Below are 24038 nucleotides of genomic sequence, written 5' to 3' on the forward strand. Positions count from 1 at the left end.
AGCTTCTCCTTCATGAGCCTTCCTAGTCAGTAGTTTCTCCTGGGGCTACTAGGTAAACTCTTCCACCTGGGTTCCTATCCCCTCTTCCTTCTCCCTTTCCTCAAGAAGAGAGAGAGTGCAGGCTTCTTCTCTGCTGTGTTGTCAGCCTCCTGGCTTTATAGAAGCCCTGTCTGTTCCTTCACAGGTGAGCTCCCATCTAATATAGTGCTTTCCACACAGCCTAAATCTCCCTCTCTTTGTTGCTGAATTGGCTGATTGGGCCCAGCTGGCCTACTTCAGCTCTCTCTCCGGGCCGGTGTGGGAAGCACAACCATTTCATAGATGTAAATTAAAATACCTCCAACCCTACTTTAATTTATATCTTCTGGCCCCTCTGGTAGACTCCTTTATACATCAGTGGAGTGAATGTAAGTAGTACTAAGGGCTCTTAAGTCAGTGCGTAAGGTTCGAACTTACATCGCCTCTGAATTTAGGCCTCAAGTGCATTATTCACCTTATATCTCCTTGGTTTTCTGGTGTCTACTGCATAATACTAATCATGGTTGGGAAGAATCCGCAATACTTACATACAATGGATGAGTCCATGACACAGCTGTAAGTGAATTTCTTTGCTCATCATTATTTTGGTGGTTTCCTATTCTGTAGCTACGTATCTGTTCTCCATTTTTCAAACTTGTTCTTATACTCTCATTCCAATTTTGTTTTTTTGTGTGTGTTTGTTTTTTGGACAGATTTACCAAAAATCAGACCGAGGCTGTATGGGCTAGTGACTCCGATCAGCACTGGTGCGGATGGAAGCTTCATCTCCAATATTCTCTCCGCAAGCCATCAAAGAAGATTAACAAGGGATGTATCCCAAAGCCCCAAACAACTGTATTTTAACATCACAGCTTTTGGAAGGGAATTCCATCTCAGGCTGAAGCCTAACACCCATCTGGTGGCTCCGGAGGCTGTAGTGGAATGGTATGAAGACGCTGTGGAAACTGGAAATGGAACTGAGGCTGGTAACAAAAGTCAGACTAGAAGCACAACAGAGCGGATATGGAAAAAAGAGCCTCTGTGGACCAATTGTGCATATGTTGGAGACATCACTGATATCCCAGGAGCATCTGTTGCTATTAGCAACTGTGATGGTCTGGTAAGATTTATTCCATGGCATATATGTTTGGATCTTTATCCCTTTTCCACAAAGCTTTAGTTACTGTTTAAGTATCCAACAGTTATGATCTAATTTGGTTAACTTCATTTTCTAAACCCATTAGAAATTGCACCCTTGTTTTATGTGGAGTCATTGGGCCTCATGCTGGAATACCTCCACTGCAGGACTTATCCCTTATTGACCTCGTAGGAGAGATACAAATCAAACCTGTTAGTGTGGTATTTTGGTTTTTGTGATATGTTGCAAACAGGGAAAATAAATGTAACAAAGTTATCATTAGCAGTTTTATAGTCCGTGAGCTTACAAACGATATAAATAAATAGATGTCTATGTACAATATTATTATGCATATTTTGAGGTGCAGCACATTCACAGACTGATCCCCCAAAATAACAATGACAGTTTAAAAGTAATCAGGCATGTTTCTTTAGAAAAAAATAGACCCCTCTTTTTCTATACTATTCTAACACTTTAAAAGCATCAGTTGGATCACAGTACTTATAGGTGATGTGTTCGGAAGGTACTTTGGTCTGGTTATTATGTTAGACTAAAGTATGTCAGTGTAGATTCAGCAGCGTTATCTGTAAAGATAGACTGGGTTGGTGCACAGATGCCGTACATAAAGATTGGACATATAGTGACTGCATATGCAGTTCATTAACTCAATTCATGTGTCAAAGAAAGCTAATAATACTTGCACTGTACTCTTTAAGTAGTAGAAGCAGTAACATAAACATAATTGCAACTTCCTGGAAGATTAATATAGAGCTTTTATATACTGCTCTTCAAGAGAGAAATGGTATGAGCAGGCCTGCAACAACAGATGTCCCTTCTTTGAAAGAGCTTCCCATCTTGGATGCCAGACGCGTAAATGATTTGATCCCATTCTACCTTAAGTACTAGCCAGCTATGCTCCTCTGTTTCTGGAATGCAATGTGAAGTTGTACATTAGTTTATTTCATGGAAACCACTCGCTGGTTTAATGAACTTTCGTTAATTTAAAGAAAGGAAATCTTCATAATTGATATTTGTTTATACCTGATATGATCGATTTGCTGGTGGGTTTTTTTAATTATTTTTTTTATTTTTTTTAAAATCCAGTTTGGTAATAGTACGCACAATTTACAAAGATAACGTGCAGATTTTTGAGCCCAGTATGTGTCTTCATATAAGCAATGGCTATGGTGCTCTCATTCTAAATGAGCTGCTGAGGCTGGGAGCTATGCGTTATCGGTAACGCTTCAAGACAGTACATTGGATTAGACAGAGTTAGATTTTAGGTGTGTGGCTGCACAGGCAAAGGGAGACGTGTTGCTGAAAAGACGCCCTTGCTGAGTGTTGCGTTAATTGGAATGGAGCAGTTCCTGTCCTTGCTAACCTCCACTTCTATAAGCGGAGGAAGGCAGGTAACGTGGGGTCCTAAATGAAAAATTAGGAGGCTGATGTGTTTTCTGGGGGGGGATGGGCCAAGAAGAAATGCTCTAAATGGTATTTAGCCTCCTAGGTAACCTAGGGTGGGGAGTGAATAACTGCACCTAAAATGCCACGGCTTTGAGCAGTAGTAACTCAGGCCACGTGCCTGCATCTCTCTTTCCCTGGGATCCTGTAGAGGGGTGAGTGGCCTGCCAAGGTGGGGCTGGTCAGAGATCCACACCGAGCAGCTGCCCTCAGTATCTACCTTTTGGGATCCTGGGAAGCTATGTAGTAGGGAGTCCACGTTCTGATGCTTCTGTAGTCCTCCTTCCCAAACTCATCCCTCAGGAGTGGGGAAATTCAAGTGAACTCTGCAAAATTCCTCATTGTGAATATAGGGCCAAATCCTTTTCCCATTGGAGTCTGTGGAATTTTGCTATAGAGTTTAATGGGATTAAAATTAGGCCCTATAACAGGGGTTCTCAAACTGGTGGTCAGGACCCCGCAGGGGGTCACGAGGTTATTACATGGGGGGTAGCAAGCTGTCAGCCTCCACCCCAAACCCCACTTTGCCTTCAACATTTATAATGGTGTTAAATATGTAAAAAAGTGTTTTTAATTTATAAGGGGGGTTGCACACAGAGGCTTGCTATGTGAAAGGGGTCACCAATACGAAAGTTTGAGAACCACTGCCTTACAAGCTATAGTATTCAACCCATGTTTGAAATCTGACTGAGAAAGTAGTTTTTAGCTTTCAAATACAGAGCTGAAATATGAAGCCCTGAAGGCCTAGCTTGTGACATTCCGGTAAAGCTGGCGGTGAAGTATGGATTAATTGATTAAATGTATCTCTGTGTGTTTGGACTTTATTACTAGTAACTAATAATAAAAAAAAAATCTAATTTATAGTATAAAAAATGCAGGGCAATGCCAATTCAGTATAGAACAGGGGGATTTTATCTCTGATGTGAGGTATGTGCTGCACAGAGCATGTGAAAGTAACTATTTCTACTCTGCTTCCTTGTTGTTACCCCTTTTTTTTTTTGACACTCACCCCATTTTGATAACTTATTGCCAGTATTGGCTCCTGTTCCACTCAGCTTGCCTCATTTGCTTGTGCTGTCTATTTAAACCCTCAGGGACAAGATCCTGGCCTCCCCTCCAGCTGTTTTGCTCTACTCTACAAAACAGGCTTCACTAGCTACATAGGGATTCCCTCTGGGTAAGGGGAATCTCTGGGTATCTTAGCTGCTTTGCCACTCCCAGTCCCTGGCCTCCAGAAAGGAGTTATCACCTGGGGAGGGGGGGGGGGGGGGAATTAATCACTATGGTAACAGTTCACTGACTGTGTAGTTTATAAGGTAAGTTTGATATCTTGAGTAGCTAGAATGGAATACTTGGCTTGCTACCAGTCAATGAAAATCCTGGCAAATTTTTGTTTTGTGAGTAAGTAATCTGAAATAAGGAGGTTTTTAATAAAAACTTCAACATAAATTGTAAGATACCTGCTGGTAGTTGGGCACATTCTGTATTTCATTAAATTGTACTTGTGTATATATATTACTAGAATTTATATTGGCTTATTACCAGGTTTCATACTTGGCAGTAAGGTTGTATTGCTGTTGAGAAAATAATGTGGCCAAATTGTGCTCTGTTACATTGACATCAATGTATAGAGAACTCTGGATTTACACTGGTGAACTGAAAGCAGAACTTTGCCTCTGGACTTTTCCTATGTCTGAATTTGCATTTTAAAAAAACCTGACAAATTATCAGAATTCTTTCAATACAAAACTGTTTATTTGGCTATCATTGCATAAAATAATTAAGATATTAACAGTTTGTTTTTAACATTGCAAGGAAAATTCTTATGTACAAATCTATGTAATGTCTCTTAAGGTAATCCTTTTTTTTTTTTAATTGGTTCCCAGAAGTGCATGCATAACCAGTAATTTTAGAAAAAAAGCACCTGAGTAATAGTAGAAGCTGTCACATTTTTTCTATGACCATGTTTGAAAGTTATATTTTATAATTCTAGGTTTGTGAATGGCTGGCTAGTGCTATGAAATATGAGCATTTAATGAGGAATCTGTAACTTGTAAAGCCTGTTGACATGAAAATGGAATTTCTGAGTGATTTTAAAGGAAATGAGATGTGTTTAGGAGGGAAAATGGATCCACAATACTGTCTAACACTAGTTTTGCTACACAATGCAGGGCTGAGGCCTTGTTTTTGGAAATATAGTTTCCTTCAATTTTGATGGTATATTCCCTATGTTGCTTCAATCACTGTGACAAACTGTAGTATTCATAGTTTGTCAAATACTGTTGTCAGAGTTACAACAAAGCTTATAACTGTGTTTTACTCACCAAGGGATTTCACAGTGCAAAGTAAATCTTTTCAGATTTTGCATAGTAGCATGGAGCCACATTATGCCTTGATTTATACCTCATGCCACCCTATTGAATTTAGTGGGGTTGCCTGGGGGTACAGGTCTGGGCCGAATTTGGCCTGCAGATGCTCAGCATAGCTAACACTGTCTGCCTTTGCAGGGACAAGCTTTAGTGGAAAATGTTTGGAAAAGTGAGGTCTTAACTTAGAATTCAGTTGCCTTAAAGCAGAAATGTTGAAGGAGCAGTGGGAAGAAGGGATAAACTTGGAAGACTATTACGGGAAAACTTTATATCCTTCTGCCAGGCTGACATTAATCAGCTGAATATAACAACATCCCTCAGCTGTTGAGTCTGAGAAATCAAAGCCTGTGATCTCTGTCACTGGAGAAGGGCAAAGCAGAAAAGCCCGAACTAGCTTGGATCAATAAGTTACAGTTGCGCTGGCTGTAGTCTAGGTTAACTCCATTTGTAGAAGAAGTGTTGCCTCACTTTTTCTTTCAGTTCACTTGCTTTACTAAAGATTTAAAGATAGAACCAACTGAAATTAATTAAATGGGGTTACAACAAAGGTGCACTATTGAATAGGTTTAACGAGGCCTGAAATGTTTCCCAGAGCTACATTTAGTAAGACAAGTACACATAATTTCCCATCACACGTTCATACTCCCTTATTCTTGTTGCGTTCCCTTTTCTCTATTCTCTTTGCAGGTCAGCAATGACACCATAACTCCTATCCCCCTCTGTTTCTGTTTATCCCATCTTTTCTGGTCTGTGAAGAGAGAGAACAGGCCCTATAAGTGTTCAGGAGATGCTTAATTTAGACATAGCTGATCTGATCCGTCGAACTCTGTTAAGTGTACCTTCACCTCTGGCTTACCCCTGTGGGGACATATTTAACGCACCTCTGGGCTAAATGAAATGTTGACTGTAACATATGTTAGTAAGTATGGTAGTTACAAGTTCACTTCCTTTTAAACGCAAAATATGCCCCTGAGGTTGTATTGGTCATTTTATACATTTGACAGGTCTGACTCTAAGAAATTGGTCAGTTACAGCAGCCTTAATGGTCCCATCCAAAAATGATGGAACCTTACCTGATCATGTAAGATCTTTTGCTAAGAGAGTATCATTCTCTGATGGAGAAACATGGTGCAACAGAGTTGGAACATAATTGCAAGACTTTCAAAGAGGTGCAATTTAATCAGTTCAAAGCAGATTTGCAGGAGACAGGTTTCTCGTATTTATTTGTGCCTGGTGTAATAAGTGTTTTTAATCTGCATGGTGGAAAAAGGATAGCTGAACAACTCCTGTGCTTTTTAAATACAGCTTTCTAAGCGTGTAAGCTTCTAAGTAATGGAATTCACTAGACTTTAAGTGTAGAAATATCAAGGTAGATTGATTTAAATGTTTTAATCATGACTTAAATCAGTTGTTAAAAATGGACTTTCAATTGCTGTTTTTAATGGTTTGTTTTGTAATAAACTTTGACTAAAGCAAATACCTAGGGTCACCATCATCCTGGCTTGTCTGGAGCTCTTTACTCTCACCCCTGTAGTCTCCCCAGCGTGTGACATACACTCTACAGATCCATGCAGGCTTCTTTAGTATGTTAACATCTGGCACAAAGGAGCCTTCTAAATATTTAGCAGCTTCCATCCAAGATTTATGCAAACCATTATACTTGGAGAAATCCATTGTCCTGCCATGTTGCTGATGGATAACTTCATGTTTTTACCCTAAATATGCTTTTGAGGGAGTGTGTGGGGTGATGGGGGAGGGAGAATGGACAAATACAAGAGGCTCCTGCATTTGTTTTGGTTTCTTCCTTTTGTCATTCAAGGCCAACTGCAACCTGTGGATAGAGCAGCCACAAATGTATGTAGATGTGTTTTCCCCAGCTTCCCTCTTCTTGAGATTTTGTATTTGCTGCTTCCTTGTTGTTCTCTTTGGGCCAGATCGTGATCTCATTGAGGCCAGTGGGAGATTTGCCATTGACTTTAGTGGGACCTGGATTATTGGCTTTTGGTGTCCTTCTCTCACTTTGTTTTGGGCCTGCTGCCTCCTACACTTGGAACAGATGCCTACCACTTGCGTGCCAAGTGATATTATAGTGGATGATGAACTAAATATGTGTCAACAATGTAATACTGTTGCAAAAAAAGCAAACATCATTCTGGGATGTATTAGCAGGAATGTTGAAAGCAAGACACGAGAAGTAATTCTTCTGCTCTATTCAGCACTGATAAAGCCTCAACTAGAGTATTGTATCTGGTTCTGGGAACCACACTTTTTGAGAACGATGTGGACAAACTGGAGAAAGTCCAGAGGAGAGCAACAAAAATGATTAAAGGTCTAGAAAACATGACCTATGAGGGAAGATTTGAGGGGAAAAAAAGAAAAGGATTTGTTTAGTCTGGAGAAGAGAAGACCAGGGGAGCTGGTGGGGGCGGAGGACATGACACATTACATAGTCTTCAAGTATGCAAAAGGTTGTTGTTCTCCTTAACCACTGAGGACTGGACAAGAAGTAATGGGCTTAAATTGCAGCAAGGAAGAGTTTGGTCAGACAGTAGGAAAAACTTCCTAACTGTCAGGGTAGTTAAGCACTGGAACAAATTACCTATGGCTGCTGTGGAATATCTGCATTGAAGGTTTTTAAGAACAGGTTAGACAAACACCTGTCAGTATCTAGATAATACTTAGTTCTGCCTCAGTGCAGTGGGGTGGACTAGATCACCTCTGCCAGTCCTACGATTCTATGGGTCTCTCTTCCAAAGAACTCTTTAAAATGTATTTTTGTGAAGCCATCCAACGTTGACATCCTCATCAGTCACATCGGCATGTGTGATGATAACCTACACATAGATAGCTTCTTTCAGAGGAAGATGTCCAAGCACTTTGCAAACTGTGCACCTGCTATACCCCGATGAGGTAGGTACCATGGGGAGTAAATACACACCTTTTGGAGGGAACTTGCACAAGGTTAAGTTAAATAGCTGGGAGAAGAACCCAGGTCTGCTATCCGTTAGTCCTGTTCTTAGCCCTCTCTGCCACCTGCCAGTCTTTTGAATGGTTACCTGAAATCATGTCTGTTGGACTATAAGCCCTTGAGGGGGCAGGAACCTTGAACTAGATCTTCAGCTAAGGTAAATCAGTGGAGCTATGTTGCCCCCTGTCTACTGTGGTTTCTGTAAATCAGTTTGTATATGTTTAGCCCTATATTACGGTTTGATCATGCATTCTTTGCGCAACAAACTTCCACTGACTAGGAATTTTGGGCATGCCTAAATGAATGCTGAGATGGACTCTTCATAGCCGAGGATCAGTCTTTCTAGTATTGGTCTTTAAATTGATGTGCATGCCAGTAGCGCTATCTAAGTAATATATATCACTATAATATGCATAATAATAAAAAAAACCTGTAGCTTATTGTTCCCCAGCCCCCGATAGAAATAAAATTAAACCCCAAAACTTAAATGAAGTCCCTCTCTGAGGGGATGCAGGAGAGACTTTTTATTATAGCAGGTGGGTATAGAAGCCTATTTTTAGCAATCTCCTGGCTGTCTGTTGATTTGGGGAAACCTCTGGACTATGTCGTGAAAAGGAAAGATGTTCAGAGTTTCTACCTAGCTGTATTCTTCTTGTTTTCAAGGGTTATTCACCAGCCAAGTTGTCCTCTGAAATAATGATCACCTTAGGGGGCAACTCTCCCTCCCCCTGTTTGTTCCAGGAGCTGTGTGGTCATAGGAAAAACTGAACTGATATACCATAGTATTGCTGTGATCTTACTCTAGATTAATTCAGGCCAGATGATAGGGGAACTGCATAAATGTCTCTGAGCATTGAAATGTGCAGTCGATTTAAACAAATAGTCGATTTAGATAATTGTTTTTGCAAGTGGAAAACAGTTTTGCGGAGTTTTAAAATGGAGCATAATAGCAATGGGCTGTATCCTCTGAGCTGCATGCAGATGGAACCCGTTCTGCACAGATCCCAGCCCTCCAGTGTGGACAGGGAAGAGGTCAGCCATGGTCTGCTGCAGTGTATCCCTCCCACCTCCATAGGGACCAATGTGATGATTCACGAGTGGGGAGTGCATAGACTAAGGACAGGTGGGGAGTGGGCATGTCAGGGTTGCAACCAGGGATCATGAGCATCATCCACCTCTGGACCATGGTGTTTTTCTGCTGCACTGCCCCTGTGGTGGAGAGCCTCCCAGGCAGCTAGTGGCTGCAGGAGCCCTAAGCGCATGGCTCCCATGGAGATGAGGAGCAGGGCCAGAGCCGCAGGCAAGCCTCTGGATAGCCATTTGGTTTGGGAACTGGTCCAGCAGCCTGCTTCTGGGCAAGGAAGGCAGACAAAGCTGAGAGTGATTGAGGCTAAATCTGAGAGGAGATTTCCTCTCCTTTGATCCTCTTCTGTGTGCTTTTCTGGAGGAGAGGGAGGCACAGACCGACTTGGAGGAAGTATTTGCAGTACTTGCTTCAGTTTTACCCTTTTGTAATGGGGTAAAGATAATGGGCTAACAATGATTAGGATTATTCAATTTAAAAAAAAAACAAATGTGTTTCTTTTCACACTTCAGAATATTTGTTTAATATATAAACATGTTCAGGAGCAAACATCAGAAGAGATTCCTGACTCACGTGGTTAAGACCAAGATGATTCTTTTGTGGGCAGGGAATGTTATTGTTGCCTCACTGTAAAGCACAGATTATCAATTGTCAAGATCGCTTGCAGTCATTGTTGTATTGGATCTATTGTTGTTTGTGGTCAAAATGGCTGGCCAAGAGAGTGCAACTTTCCTTATAAGATGCTGACCTCATGATGGTTGATCTTGCTCTCTAAAGCCTTGCTTGGGAAGACTATACTCTGGAAAGCCCTGGCCTCTGGAACTTCTTTCCACCATTAGCCTGAAAGAGTCTGGGTTTGTAACCTTCACCACACATGATAAAGCCCAGGGGTGAGATTTTCAAAAGCATTCAGCACTTGTGTAATTGCTCCTGTTGAAATCAGTGGGAGTTTACCATTGAAACTCCCACTTACTGTTTACTCAGGCTTTGGTTTGAAAGGGTGAAGATTGGGCCTGTTACCATTTATAAATGAGCATAGGTTGATTTTTTTGTTTGGGTTTTTTTTTTTTTTTTGGTGCTGGCATTGCTAACTAAAATACGATTCATATTTTTAAAAATACCAAACAGAGGTAGATTTTGATTCATTTCTGTAGCACACAGAGGCAATATGATAGGTATGTTAGGTTTGTCTTAATCTAAAAACACAGTATAGAATGCAAAATTGTGCACAGCGCTTGCCAAAATGCATGCAGAGACAGGATTTTTGCATAGAGGAGCTTACAGTCCAGCTCAGGTTGGCTTTAGTTTCTACAGTCCTCTTCAAGATAATGGGGTACTTACACAATAACATTAGTGTTAACGGTCGCATACAAAAATAGATGTGACTCCATTCTGACTTTTAAAAATGTGTTTATGTATACACCATCTTCTCCTGTTCAACGCACAATGAGCAGTCTGTGCAGTATTCCGCTCCTCTGGTATCAGAAATACATGGGCATGTAAGGACGTGTGGGCTGGCTATGTACGTGTACTTAAATGGCCTGGAATTAACAGTGGGGTCACGGGGATTACTTTTCACCTGTCTGCAAGGTTTCCTCATCCGTTCTGACAGTCGGTTTTTATGTTATACCTGAGTCATCAACCCAGGGAAACAGATATCAAGAAAAGAGGATGTCCGCCCCCTTCATTCTTTATGCAGGAGGCTTGGGGAAAAGGCTGCAAGAGACAGCAGTGGTGTAAAATGCATTATGGACATGTTGCCTACATTCATTCCATGCATCTGAATAGCTTTGTCAAGGAGCATAAAGGATGCCTGCCTTCTAAAATGGAACTCACTATTGCAATGTCCATCTCCTAGTTCTAGAGCCTGGTCCTCCACTATTCCAGCTCTCCCTCTAACCTTGAGACCCCTACCTTTCCTTTGCAGTGCTCAGGTCCTGAGAGCATTTATTGTAACTTCTCCTCTAGTACCACGTTTGTTTTGGCCGTTTTGGTCCCAGTCAGAGTTGCAGCCTAGGGCAATAATCCTGCTCCTGTTGAAGTGTATGGCAAAATTTCTGTTGACTTCGGTGGAGCAGGAGCAGGCCCTGTCAGGCAGTAAACTGTACCTAATTATTAATGAATGTTTAATAATTAATAGAGTTTTGAGGTTCCTCATGACATTCAAAAGTTTCTTTTGCCAGAGTAGAGGGGAGACCAAAAAGCAACTGCCTTGAGCAGGACCACAAAACTCGATGTAGAGAAGATTAACAGTTATGCAAGCCCACTGGGGCAAAAGTGGTAGTAGAAATAATAAAGTTGTGTTTGAAAATGCTCATCTTGGCAGCACAGATCTAGCTTTATGGTACTTTAATGCAGTATTGCTAGTAACACTATTATGAAATATAAAGATGTACTGTAATGCAAAACTATGCTTCTAGAAAGTCACATGGGCCTTACTTAAATCTTATGAAATAAAAGCTGCCGTGATTTTGAAATGGAAACTATCCTCTTTATAATTCTAGAGCCTAAAAACTATATTTGCAGTATCAAAGGCTGCGATTTTCAAAGCCTCTTAAGGGATTTTGGAATTCCTTAAGATTCTGAGGGATTCATCATTAAGATGAATGGGAACTGAGCATCAGCCTAAATGGTTAGGGGTATACTGATTTCCCAGCTGAGGATCATACCCATAATATGTTTCCAGGTGTCACACACAGCCAGGGCGACTGCTGAGTGTAGTTTAGAGTGACTGGTCCCTTGTTGTTTGTTTGCTTGATTTTGTTTTAAATCCAATATATGGGGCAAGTGAGGCTGAATTGCTCAGTCTGAGTAGCAACTTGTGTGTTTTGGTGATTTCCCTCCTTTGCTGTCTTGTCTCTTCGGAGTGTGCACTTCCTCTTTATCACCAGATATGCTGCTCTTTATGTGACAGTTATAATCTGCTTTGAAAAAAAAATCTATGTCACGTGCACCTCACTGGTATAAATTCTGAGAAATCCCAAACAGTCCATTTGTGGTCCAGCCTATCAGTAACATTTATGAATGTAGGATGCAATATTCTTTTTAGTTTTGTGTGCATTTGAAATAAAGTTTGACCATAAATAGAGTAGCAGAGAAATGCTTTTAGGAGCCCAGAGAGAGCTGACCACTCCATCACAATGTGCCAGACTTTAGCAGGGTGGATTTGATTTAAATCAAATTGATGTAAATCACTTGGCAGGAAGACTCAATTTAATCATGGTTTTCTACATAAAAGTGCATTCTTGTTGGTTGTTATAACCTTAATGCATATTCTTCACAACTCAGAGATAGATGTAATTTCATTTTTAGAAGATACACACTATGCATTTTTAAACAGTGATTTATTTTGAAAACTTTTCAGATTAGTTTTACAGCTATACCATAAAATGAATGATTGTTTGGTTATTTCATTTACCAAAGGTAATTGAAGCAGATAGTTCACCTCCCAATGACTTTATAAATATCTCCCATTCAACAGGTTAATCAATATTTGGAGGATTTTCTTGCCATGCTGTATTAGGAGGAGAACATCACCAGACAGACATTTAAATTGTTTATTTAACTAAAACAACAACGTTAAGTATTCTGGATTTTTTCCTTCAACAGCAAACATATAATATTTTAACAAAAAAAAGCACATGTCCCTCGCTTCTCACATTTATCTCCAGACATCTTCTCCTTGTCCAGATCTATTCCTCCCCCAACAATCTTCTTTCATTGAACTTTTTGAAACTTTGCACTTTTAGAGAGAGGTAAGAGGTTGACTCTGTGTACACAAATTTGCAGAGGGACAATAGAGTTGAGGTCTCTTCTTTCTCATCTCTACATATTTATTTATTTATTTATTTATTTAAAACTTTTTTTTTTTTGTGAACAAGCATGTTACCTCTGGAGACACAAACCCACAGTTTGAGAACTGCGAAACTAAGCATCTCTGATGGTATCTTCTAGACCAGGGGTTCCCAGACTTGGTTCGCGGCTTGTTCAGGGTAAGCCCTGGTGGGCCGCAAGACGCTTTGTTTACCTGAGCGTCTGCAGGTGCAGCCGCTTGCAGCTCTCAGTGGCCACGGTTCACTGTTCCCGGACAATGGGAGCTGCGGGAAGTGGTGGCCAGGACTGTGCCGCTTCCTGCAGCTCCCATTGACCGGGAACAGCGAACTGCAACCACTGGGAGCTGCGAGTGGCTTTACCTGTGGACACTCAGGTAAACAAAGCGTCTCGTGGCCTGCCAGGGGCTTACCCTGAACAAGCCGCGAACTGAGTCCCATTGGGTAGATAGAAAGATTAACCTAAATAATCAATACAAAATCCCTGTGGAACCCCATAAGATTGGGTCCCTAATCCATGAACTATTGAAACTCATTTACAAAACTTTTCTTAAACATTACGTGAATATATAATCCCTATTCCATGCTGAGAGGATCTTTGAGCTATAATGTATCTTAATTAAAACTATCTTTAGATAGGTTTTTTTTCCTCAAGCATTTTATAAAAAAAAAAAATCCAATTTTTTAAATTAAAAAAAATTTGATACAAAAAAAAATCATTGATTTTTATCCACCCTGGACTTCAGCATAGGGTGGGTTTTTTTACTATGTTGTTGTTTCTTTTGTAGACTGATATCTCAAACATTTGAATGTTGGGTGTCAAAAGCAATTAATAAATTTAGGTTTGATCCTGAAGCCCTCCTTATGGAAGCCTCGTCTGAGTAAGGATTGCAAGCTCACTTGTGATGAACTATTGTACGCAGAATAAGCATTTACTGGATTATTTTCCTAATCTGAAAACTATCCTGACAGAGGGATTGAAAAGATTATCTATTTTTCCACATCAGTGATCTAAAAACACCTCAGGGTATGTAACTATTCTTAGCCTTTTGGGGGAAATAATTGGATTTATTAGAATTACTTTCTGGTTTTCTCATTAATTTTTTCCTAAATGCATATCAAAGCCATAGAGTCATAATTACTTTGGCCTCTTATCACTTAATGGTAGATTGTCAAATGCTAACACAAACCTCATTGCCACAGGAACGTTTCTGTGACTGGTCTGAAAGCAAATTACTAACTCACAGACCAGACAAAATTATGATGCTTGTTGTTTTGGTCTTTTAAAAATATGGCAGTACAAATATTTATCGATACCAAAAGTTGGAATTAAATTGTGCCCATCTGCTATCCAGTTTTTTGTTTTACAAGAGAGACTTCTTGCCCTCTCTGAAGTGTTATGGTTGTACTAGACAGTTGGAATAATTAGGCAGTAACTCAGTACAGTGTACTTCAAGCACCAGACAATGGCAAAACAAGTTCCTATACAACAGTTTCCAAGTACCCTCCTTGCATGTTGTTCGGAGAAACCTCACTTATAAGCTTGTGTGGAAGTAAACTTTATTATTTAAAAAATCATTGTAAATATGGAAGAGTACTGTTAAGATTCCAGTATGAAAGAGTTTTATTTATTTTGCTGTAATTTCTAAAAATGAAAAATTTCAGGCCTTGATTATGCAAACACTTAAGCACGTGCTTAACTTTGCTCACACAAGTAGTTCCCCAGCGGCTTCAGTGGGACTGTTCTTGTGAGTGAAGTTAAGAATGTGCATAAATTCAGGAAAACATTTTTATTCAGGACGTCATTTAAGAATGTGCTTAACTGCTGTCCTGAATAGGGATAGACTTTAGCATGTACTTAAATGCCTTCTTGAATTGGGGCCTTATTCATAGGTTTTAACCATTATGATTATATATTCTGACTCCCTGCATAACACAGACCATAAAACTTCACCTAGTAATTCCTATATTAAGCCAATATATGATATAGCTAACACAGAAGTTCTTTTAGAAAGATACTTCAAGGTGATGGAGAATCTAGTAGCTCCCTGTGTGAGCAGTTCTAGTTGAGTATTTCAGATTCTGTCTTGGTTTATGTCAGTGGTATAAGTGCTGTTTCTTTAAAAAAGAAATTTCTCTTTTCTGATTGTTTTGTAACCACTTATTTACAAGGGACTTCTGTTTTGGAATGGTCCTTTAGCTTGTTTGCGCTGATGAACAGAGGCTGTTCGTATTGTAGTTGTGACTCATTTAGTATTTAATATCCCATTAGAAGAAAAAAACTGTTTTATTAACATGTCTACATTAATAATTGAGTGTGCGTGTGCGCTGCTAAATGTATTATCGTGAGTGTGTGTACAGCAGTGTACACACACTCACACTCTCTCTAATACATTTAGCAGCACAAACAGTTCCTTCTATGGAATGGGATCTGAATCAGTGGGTAGCATAGGTTTAATCATAAGCAACATGCAGGATTAAGTTGTACAGCAGTCTTTTTCAAACTTGGATAACTGTCCTGACCACGTGTTATAAAAATCATTGTCTGCTATGAAGATTGTAGGTTTTTGTTTTATTTTACGTTTTAAAACTAATCTTACATCTCCATATGTATGCCCACTAGCTTTTCTTGGTGGGAAGGGAGTTCTGTCTCCATTTCATTATTGGAGAATATTGTGCTTGAAGTACTAACATATTGAGCAATTTCCTATCCAGTCCAGAACGTCCTACCTCAGGGACCATCCCCAATATAGTCTCAGTTCCAGCTAATTACATTGGATTTATCATTCTTTCCTTGGTCTCATCCTCTGTCTTATTCTGATATTCAATTTGGGGCAGGAACATGCGGTATTTTTTTCTAGGCTCTATTCATTCCAACTTCCACACTCCAGCGCACCGGAGACACTTTTATAATCCAGTCTAGTCTGCTATGTTTCTTAAGTGTTGTATAGCAAATAAAATTTTAAATAGTATTTATCAGTTTCAGTGATATGGAACTGCCATCTCACACTCTTTAATCTGCTTCACTAGAAATTTCAGTGTTCAAGTATTATTCCCAATTTCATGTATTCTTGGTTAGAGGTTTCCTATGAGTTGCATGAAACATGGTTCAGTCATCCTTTTCATATCACCTGTTGCTGGTTCACTGGAAAACAGAATACATAGTAGAAATGTGGTGCAAAGATGAAACAGGTAATTATGGACATAAATACCTGAGGATGAACGACTCATTCACCTGGATGAATTCGGTGATTTTGATGAAAAACTCTCGCCATGTGTTTCTACAGAATGATTGATTGTCATGTGTTTGAAGAGGGCTAAAGGCACAGATATGGCTCGGAATTTGAGGACAGGGATTGCTGGATTTCTGGGCACTCTTTTTTTCTGTTTGTTTGTATCCATTCTAGCCCTAACCAATGACTGACACTAAAGGACAAACTCTTTTCTCCCTAATTACAAGCCCAAATTGATAGGCTTGGTGTGAGGATGGGAAGCATATAAACTTTGTCCTCCCCTTATTCCAGAGAGATGGGCTTCTCTCTAAGGATCCAGGAGATGTTCATAGTGGTCCTGCCACTATCTTAAGAAGAGTTGGACAGCCAAAGTTAGGCTGATACTGCCCTGTACATCTCCATGTGCAGTTCTGAGCCAGCGGAAAGTGAAGCAGAGGCCAATTGTGTTTCTTGGCCCAATGAACCAGAACTGTAAAAATCACAAAACACAGAAGCCAGAAGACCTATTTGACTAGATAAGCATCTGACTTCATGATCAGGGCTGCTAAGAAACTTCCTTGCCAATCCTTTCCTGGGACTCGATTACAACTGCTGCCAGCTGGAATTATTGCTGAGGGGGACTAGTTTACTCTTCTCAAGGTGATAATAAACAGGTGAGGAAGCAATTCCACCAACTCCCAAACCTCCATCTGAGCTGATGAAGCCTACGTGAGCCAGTCATCAAGGCAGGGCAAAGCATGCAGCTTCCTTAAATGAAAAGGCACCCACACCACAACTATGATAGCCTCAGAGCCAATGCAAGGATAAAGCAACACCTGAAAATGTTCTTGGTGCAGGAGGAAGTGCAAGAATGGTAGACACAATGGGTACATGCAGGTAGGGATTGCCAAGACATATGGATGTAACGTAGTCTCCATGGTTCCACTGTCACCACAATGTTTTCCTCCATCTTAAATTTCCTAAAGGCAACAAAGGAACTGAACGATTTCAGATCTAGTGCCTAGCCAGAGACTGCCTGAATCCTTTGGCGTCGCCAACAGCAGAGAGTAGACCCCTTACAAGAGCTCTTGGCGCACATTCTAAAACAGGTTTGATGTCCAGCTGAGGATGTATAACTTGCCCTGTTGCTTTCCAGCTCTCTTGTGGAAGAGAGATGGAAGACGGGAGAGTCTGTGGGAAATCAGAGAAGACTGGAAACCCATAAAGGATCCTGATGAGATAACAGAGTTTGCCTAGTGGTCTGTTTTGATTTGCTCTCATTGCCAGTGGTGAAATGGACCCTGCCCACTCTCAGCAGCAGGAGACTTGCTTCCCTAGGTCGCTCCTGTGGTGGAGCAGGTCCTGCCTCACCGGAGGGGGACTAGCTCCCCCACCCCCAGCAGTGCATTCTAGAACTCTGATGTCCCAAACAACCAGACTAGTTCCTCACTCTAGACGTGAGCTGAAGTTTGGAATGGGTGGCTCCCTCATTATCCCCTCAGCTAAACTACTCACATGCATATTTAAGGAGGTCCACCCAACCTCTGAGAGGAAATCGGGGACCTGTCAGTCCTTCCATGGCTGAGTACACTCTCCTCCAAGTCTGTGTCTAGGCCCTGGTCCAGCCCATGTGGACGGGTCACCTATCTGGTCACCGGAGAGGAGCGACATGTCTGATGGGGGTCACCCCTGACTGAAGGATTGTGCCTACTCCACAGTCATTGCGACATACTGACATTTAATCACTGCTACGGCTGTTGCAGGAACCACTCACACGGAGGTTGTGGATGGTGAAAGGCTAAAAAGGGGCAGGGCACTGCTGGTAATGTTTATAGGACATTTGTTGGAAAACCAAAGAAAAGTTTGATGCTGCCTGGGAGGTTTATCTTGAAACAGGCTCTCCTTTCAGGATGGGGGCAGCAGAATATTAAATAATTAAAAATAAGGCTGACGGTAGTGCTGATCCCTCCCCTTTGACAGCCCTTCTGCACAAGTCCTGGTCCCTTGATTAAGAGGAGATAAGATGGTCGATTTCAAAACTGTTTTCGGCACTCTGTTTTAGGCAGTGTGGATGTTTTTCCCCCCAGGATTTCAGTGTCTTTTACGGTAGCTTTAGCGATAAAGGGTACGTCTTGTCTGAGCAAGAAGGGGTCTGAGGGGTGTTTTGAAGAAAATAATAAAAATAATACTTTTTTTTCAAAATAAATAAGAACAATAAAGGCATGTTGTTGGAAACCTGCAAAACAGATGTCCTGTGTGGAATTCACAAATGGGGATTGATGGGCCATAAATGGGCTTTGCATAAAAAGTTAAAATTCCCAAATGAGCGTCTGTGCATAACATGGTCCTAAAATAACTGGCGCATCTTTTGTCTAACTGAATAATAGTCCACCAGAGGCACAGGGCTGAATTCAGAACTGCTGCATAAGGTGGTGTAAGTGACATTTTGCACGTAGGCATAAGGCAATGTAAGTTGCTGTAGCTTGCATGCTGAGGGGTCTGAAGATGATGCAGATTAAAGAAGGAAGTTGATCACCTACTCGCAGCCTCATGTTAGTTGCTGCCATGCTCCTCTCTTCTGGGAACAGATCAGTTACCTGGACTCCCCTCCCTTACACTCAGTAAGACAAATTGTGAGGTGATATATATGGGGCATGCCAGTAAGTCGGTTTGAGTCCAATGAATATCAGTCAGTGTGACTCGCCTTCTTCCTAGCCCTCAGTGTGGTGAAAATGGCAGTAATTTAGACTTTCTTCTGAACTTGCCACAAAGGAAGGAGATCTGTGTGGGAGGGACCGCATTTTCATTAAGTGCGTATATAGAGCGTCTAGCACAAGGAGGCTGCAATCCGGATTGGGGCCACTAGATGCTACTTCAAATAATAATAATAGTGTTCTAAAATCTGTGACATTTGGAGTGTTTTTGGTAAAAGGAGTTTAGTTTAAGAAACCCCCTTTACTATTCCATGCAAAGAGGCACATGCAATAATGTTAAACCATCCCCTTGTTGCATTTCTTTTGGATTTAGCGTTGGACAGAAGAAATAGCAGCTAAATGAAGAGACTTAGCAAACAGTGTGCTACAGGATAGATGGGGATGAGGCGCATAGACAGAAAGGTGAGCTCTGGCTGCCATGGTTATGATAATCCACAAGGTGAAGTTATTCTTCTCAGGTCAATATTGCCAGCATTATACGATGGGCTTTTTGGAACTGGAGCCAATATGAGCTATCTGGTGTACTTTAAAAATAGCCACCTCCATCACAAAAATAAGTGTAAGTTTTGAATGTTAAAAGTGTTTGTTTGAATCCTTTGTGAATTTCATCTCGTACCTCCCCGATGGCGAGTTGAAAATTTTACCCAGTTAGACTAAGTGGTTTGCTTTCTCATTCCGACCGTTTCATGGTTAGATCTGGAGATTTTGTTTGCTGCTTCAAAGTCAGTTTAATGCATTAATCTGATGTCCTATTTGAAGTGACTAAAGTATGTTGTGAAACACTCATTGGTTCATTAAAGCAAAGCAAAGTGTTCCGCCAAACCTAAGAATTAGGCTGCTAATCCCACTGTCACCCTTGTCCACAAGCTCTAAACTCCAGGCATGGTGGAGCAGTGCTCCTGTCCCCCGCCTTTTAATGCATGAATCAAAGTGCAAAATCTACATGAAACTCAAAAGAAGAAAAATCTGGTACCATTTGCAGCATTTGGCATACATTCCACCTGGAATATGGTGTAACGGAATAGCCCATTTCTGGAGTGGTGGTAGCGTAATAATACATCTGAGCTCATGAAGGGGAATTGGTTTTGGTGCAGGAGATTTAAAAAAAAAATGAACTGGAATAAGTGGGTGGTTATTGGATGCTTCTTTAGGTATTTGTTTAGGAGCTATCATTGAATCACACCTTTTATCCTTGGCCATGTCTTTTCAGAACACTGGTTTTAGGGCAGTTTGACATTTCCCTTCTGAATCTTTGCTTTTGTTACAAAAGGTGGCATCTGCTTCTTAAATTGTCCTTTTCTAAACTCACAAGTAGCAGTAAAATAGGCCAGGCTTATTAAAATGAGTAAGTACAACTTTTTAAAATAGTTTCAGTAATAAATAACAGCTTGTGTAATTTCTATGGGGCGTCGATAGCATACACGCATACTACACATGAATTGGGCACTCATTCACGTTCTTCCTTCACATATCACATGTGGTGAAGTATGTGTCCCAGTAAAAGAAAGTAAATAGATCCTGAAATAGTCAATGTTCTCACAACTTAATCCTTGTAACCTCTCTCAAAGTTCTTATTGACTGTAGTGTTTGCACTGAATTTGAAACTGCATTTTGCAGAGTAGAGATACAGAAGCCATATTCAGTAATAGCTTTTTTTGATGTTCCTTGTTTATTCAGTGCTGTACTTGCTTGTATCTGGAATTTGACCTCAGAGCTGCATGGTTTGAGGTACATAAAGGGAGCAAGAACAAGACTGAAATGGGCAGGAAATGTAATGCTGGGTTATTTGGGGAGGAAGCAAGAAAGCAATAAGTTCCTGTTTATACGGTGAGAGAATTTAATTTCAACTGTAGGTTTTAATCCAACATTTATTTTTGGTAGATGCCATTGGAATTTTGCATACAACTTGATAAATTACAAAGACTTTTAATTTAAAACAACAGCAAACATACAGAAGACTAACTTCCCTACATTATTTGCCTTACTCACTCCCTATTTTTCCTTTCAGTCTTGATAATCCATTTTATTTTATTAAATCTGTTATAAATCTGTAAAGTGCACAACTGTGTTACTTTTGGAGGGGGCAGAAACCTATGTAGGTGTGTTGCTCTTGGCCCCTTTGGGGGGAAAAACCCTTTTTTCAAGAGGTGGAGCAGATGGAAAAGTACACAATACTAGTGGGTTCATAAATATTGCCGACTCCTGGCATTCTGGCTGTTCGAGTGCTGGGATTCCTCCATTCAGTATAAAATATTTCACGTTTTACTATTTCTTCCATATGGTAAGAAAATCTGTTTTATGGGATAAGTTTTTTTTTTCACCCCTACTTTTGAATGAACTTGTATAGTATCTTTGAAAGTCTGATATTTCAAGACTGAGTCTGTTAGCTGAGTCAGAAGCTTACTGATAACATTAAGTACTATGTGGTAAAGGAGCCAAATTTTTGAAGCCTTCCAGGATTTCATTTCCTATATTCTTGGAAGTCTAGGTGATTTACAGGGGCAAGTCATGTAGAAGAGGATACAAACACTGTAATTTGACACAAGTGAAATGATCAGTTAAAACCACTGAGCAAAATTAACCACTGTCCCACTGTCTTTTAGAATCATAAGAATTTCTCTTTGGGGCATGGACTGCTATCCTTTTTTTCTGAGGTTATACAACACCAAGCACAATGGGGTCCTGGTCCGTGACTGGGGCTGCTAGGTGTTACGGTAATACATATACTAATAATAGTAATTTTCATGCTTGATCAGCTCAATGATCTGTCTAGCCCTGTATCATCTGGCCAGTAATAGCTGTTCCATAGGCAGGGGCAAAAAACCCAATAATGGAAAGTTATGGAGAAGGCAAAGCCAAGGTGCAGCCTGTATGCAGCAGGCTCTCCTCCAAAGCCAGTGAAAATGCTACCAGGAAATTTTATATGGATATAAGATATGAAAAGAATATGTATTAATCATATGAACTGGATTTTCAAATGAAGCCCAAAGCAGTGAGGTGCCTAACTTCCTTAGAAAATCCTTGCCATAAGTTGTAAAATAATGCAGTATGTCAGCATAGTCCTGGAGCCTTACACTTTTACCTGTCTTGCATGAGATTTGCTGCCCTACAGAGTGAATACCATTGGGTTCCCGCAGGACAGGAGGAATTTTAAGGCTGCAAGGCTGTATGTTCACGTTCAGATAAATGATGGAACATCCCGACTCATTGCCAGCGTGGGGGAACAGATGTCTGTAGACTGCCAAGAGATTAAATTCACCCCTGTGCCAAGGGCCCACATCTGGTACTGCTAGCCCCAAGTGATCACAAGTTTATGCCAAATAATTGAGATTTTAATAAATAATATTTTTGGATTTGTTGATCCTTCCTAGTTTTCGAACCTTTCAAGTTCATGTTTTCAAGATTTTCTCTGCTTCCATGAGGGCCATAAACTTTTTTTTTTTTTATACTTGAAATGGAATCTTACGATTCTCTGACCACCTCATGAGTCTGGAGGCTGTGAAAATGCCAAACATGGCGAGACTCTTGATAAAATCATGAGTTGGCAACCCTGTGTGCAGACAGCCCATGTATAGGATAGTGTTTGAGTGGGAGGTGGTACTATAGGCCTTGTAGTGGCCTTCTGCATGGGATGACATTTGCCTGTAAATGTGTAGACCTGTAGCATCTTACACTACGTCACTAGATATTTCACAGTATCGGGGTAACTAAATCTGTATTCCTCCTCCATGGTAAGGCCAGGGCACCCACTCTGAGGCCTCTGGCTCCCCATCTATTACCTCTCTTGGGCAGACACACGACTGTCTCCCTCCTGACCGGGATATTTTAGGTTACACTGTTCCCTGCCTATACTGTAAATTCACCAGCAAAGTCAGACTGCCGAAGCAGGCCTGCTCTGCTTTTCTCCGCAGAAGCTATACATAGTGTAATTGCCACTGTTATAAATTAGCGTACATCTCTTTCTAAGCAGAAACATTTATTTTAAGGTAAAAGCATTATAGAGAGAACCTATTTAAAATCTATAAAAGAACTTACGTGCATCCTCAGGGCACAGCTTCAAAAGAATGAGTCCACAGGTTGGTAATTTTGCATTCTCCCCTGTTTCCGAGGAAACCCACTCACCTAAAAGTTCAGTCTTGTTTGGCCCATTGTTTTAAAGAATCCGTTGACGGTCATAACATGTTGCAGGGTTTACATTAGTCCTGTCTCCCCCTTAAAGAAGTTTATATACAATCCCACAATAACGCACACAACTTTTGCATTTTTTGGAAATGTACTTCTAAGATACGTAAGGTATGTCTACACTAGAAATGCTACACCAGCCTAGGGGTTCATCCATTGGTGTAGTAAATCCACTTCTCTGAGAGACAGTAGCTCTTCCCTAGACCTGCATTGTCTATGCTAGGGCTTAGGATGGCTTAATTGTAACTCACAGGGCATAACGCAACTTTGTAATGTAGACCTGCTCTTCAGCTTAATTCAGTAAAGTTTGTCCAGGATATTGAATGAAATTGCCATATCTGTCACATAGAGGTACTGTGTTTGTCACATAGGTGTACTTCTATAAAGATAGACAGATACTGGGCTCAGTAAGAAAACTGACTTTAGTGAGCAACCTCAGTACATAGTTTTCAATTTTTCCCAACTCTGAGATCTTAAAACCAAATTCCTTTTTCGAGGACAATGTGTGTGTCATATTTGTAGCTTTAAAATTAATCTGTTTGGGTTATTCAAGCACAAAAAAGTCATTTTTTCCACATAAAAACAAAAGTTCTTCTCCCCTTTCTCCTTTTTTATTTTCACATAACTCTTAACAATTATTCAATGGATTTTTCTTGGAATTTCCAAAAGAAAAAAAGCTCACATTTGTATTGAAACCAATTATGAGAAATTGCAGTCCAAAGAATTTGTGTGTGTGTGTTGTAAAGATTATGAATGTCCCCAGTAGGAGAGGTTTCAGAGTAACAGCCGTGTTAGTCTGTATTCGCAAAAAGAAAAGGAGTACTTGTGGCACCTTAGAGACTAACCAATTTATTTGAGCATGAGCTTTCGTGAGCTACAGCTCACTTCATCGGATGCATACCGTGGATATGCATACCATGTCTTCTGCAGTTTCCACGGTATGCATCCGATGAAGTGAGCTGTAGCTCACGAAAGCTCATGCTCAAATAAATTGGTTAGTCTCTAAGGTGCCACAAGTACTCCTTTTCTTTTTCCCAGTAGGAGAGTAGCAGCGTGATCATC

The 24038-nt window shown here is 40.5% G+C and overlaps 1 protein-coding gene across 1 annotated transcript in view; it reads left to right on the forward strand.

Moving 5' to 3' along the window:
* ADAMTS3 (ADAM metallopeptidase with thrombospondin type 1 motif 3) overlaps positions 1 to 24038 on the forward strand; it is a 194825-nt gene that overhangs the window by 15894 nt on the left and 154893 nt on the right. The window contains 1 exon segment of the mRNA XM_048847260.2: positions 732 to 1138. Coding sequence (XP_048703217.2) covers positions 732 to 1138 — 407 coding nt within the window.

This window comes from Caretta caretta, chromosome 4, assembly GCF_965140235.1.
Source record: "Caretta caretta isolate rCarCar2 chromosome 4, rCarCar1.hap1, whole genome shotgun sequence".
In the NCBI taxonomy this organism is placed as follows: Eukaryota; Metazoa; Chordata; order Testudines; family Cheloniidae; genus Caretta; species Caretta caretta.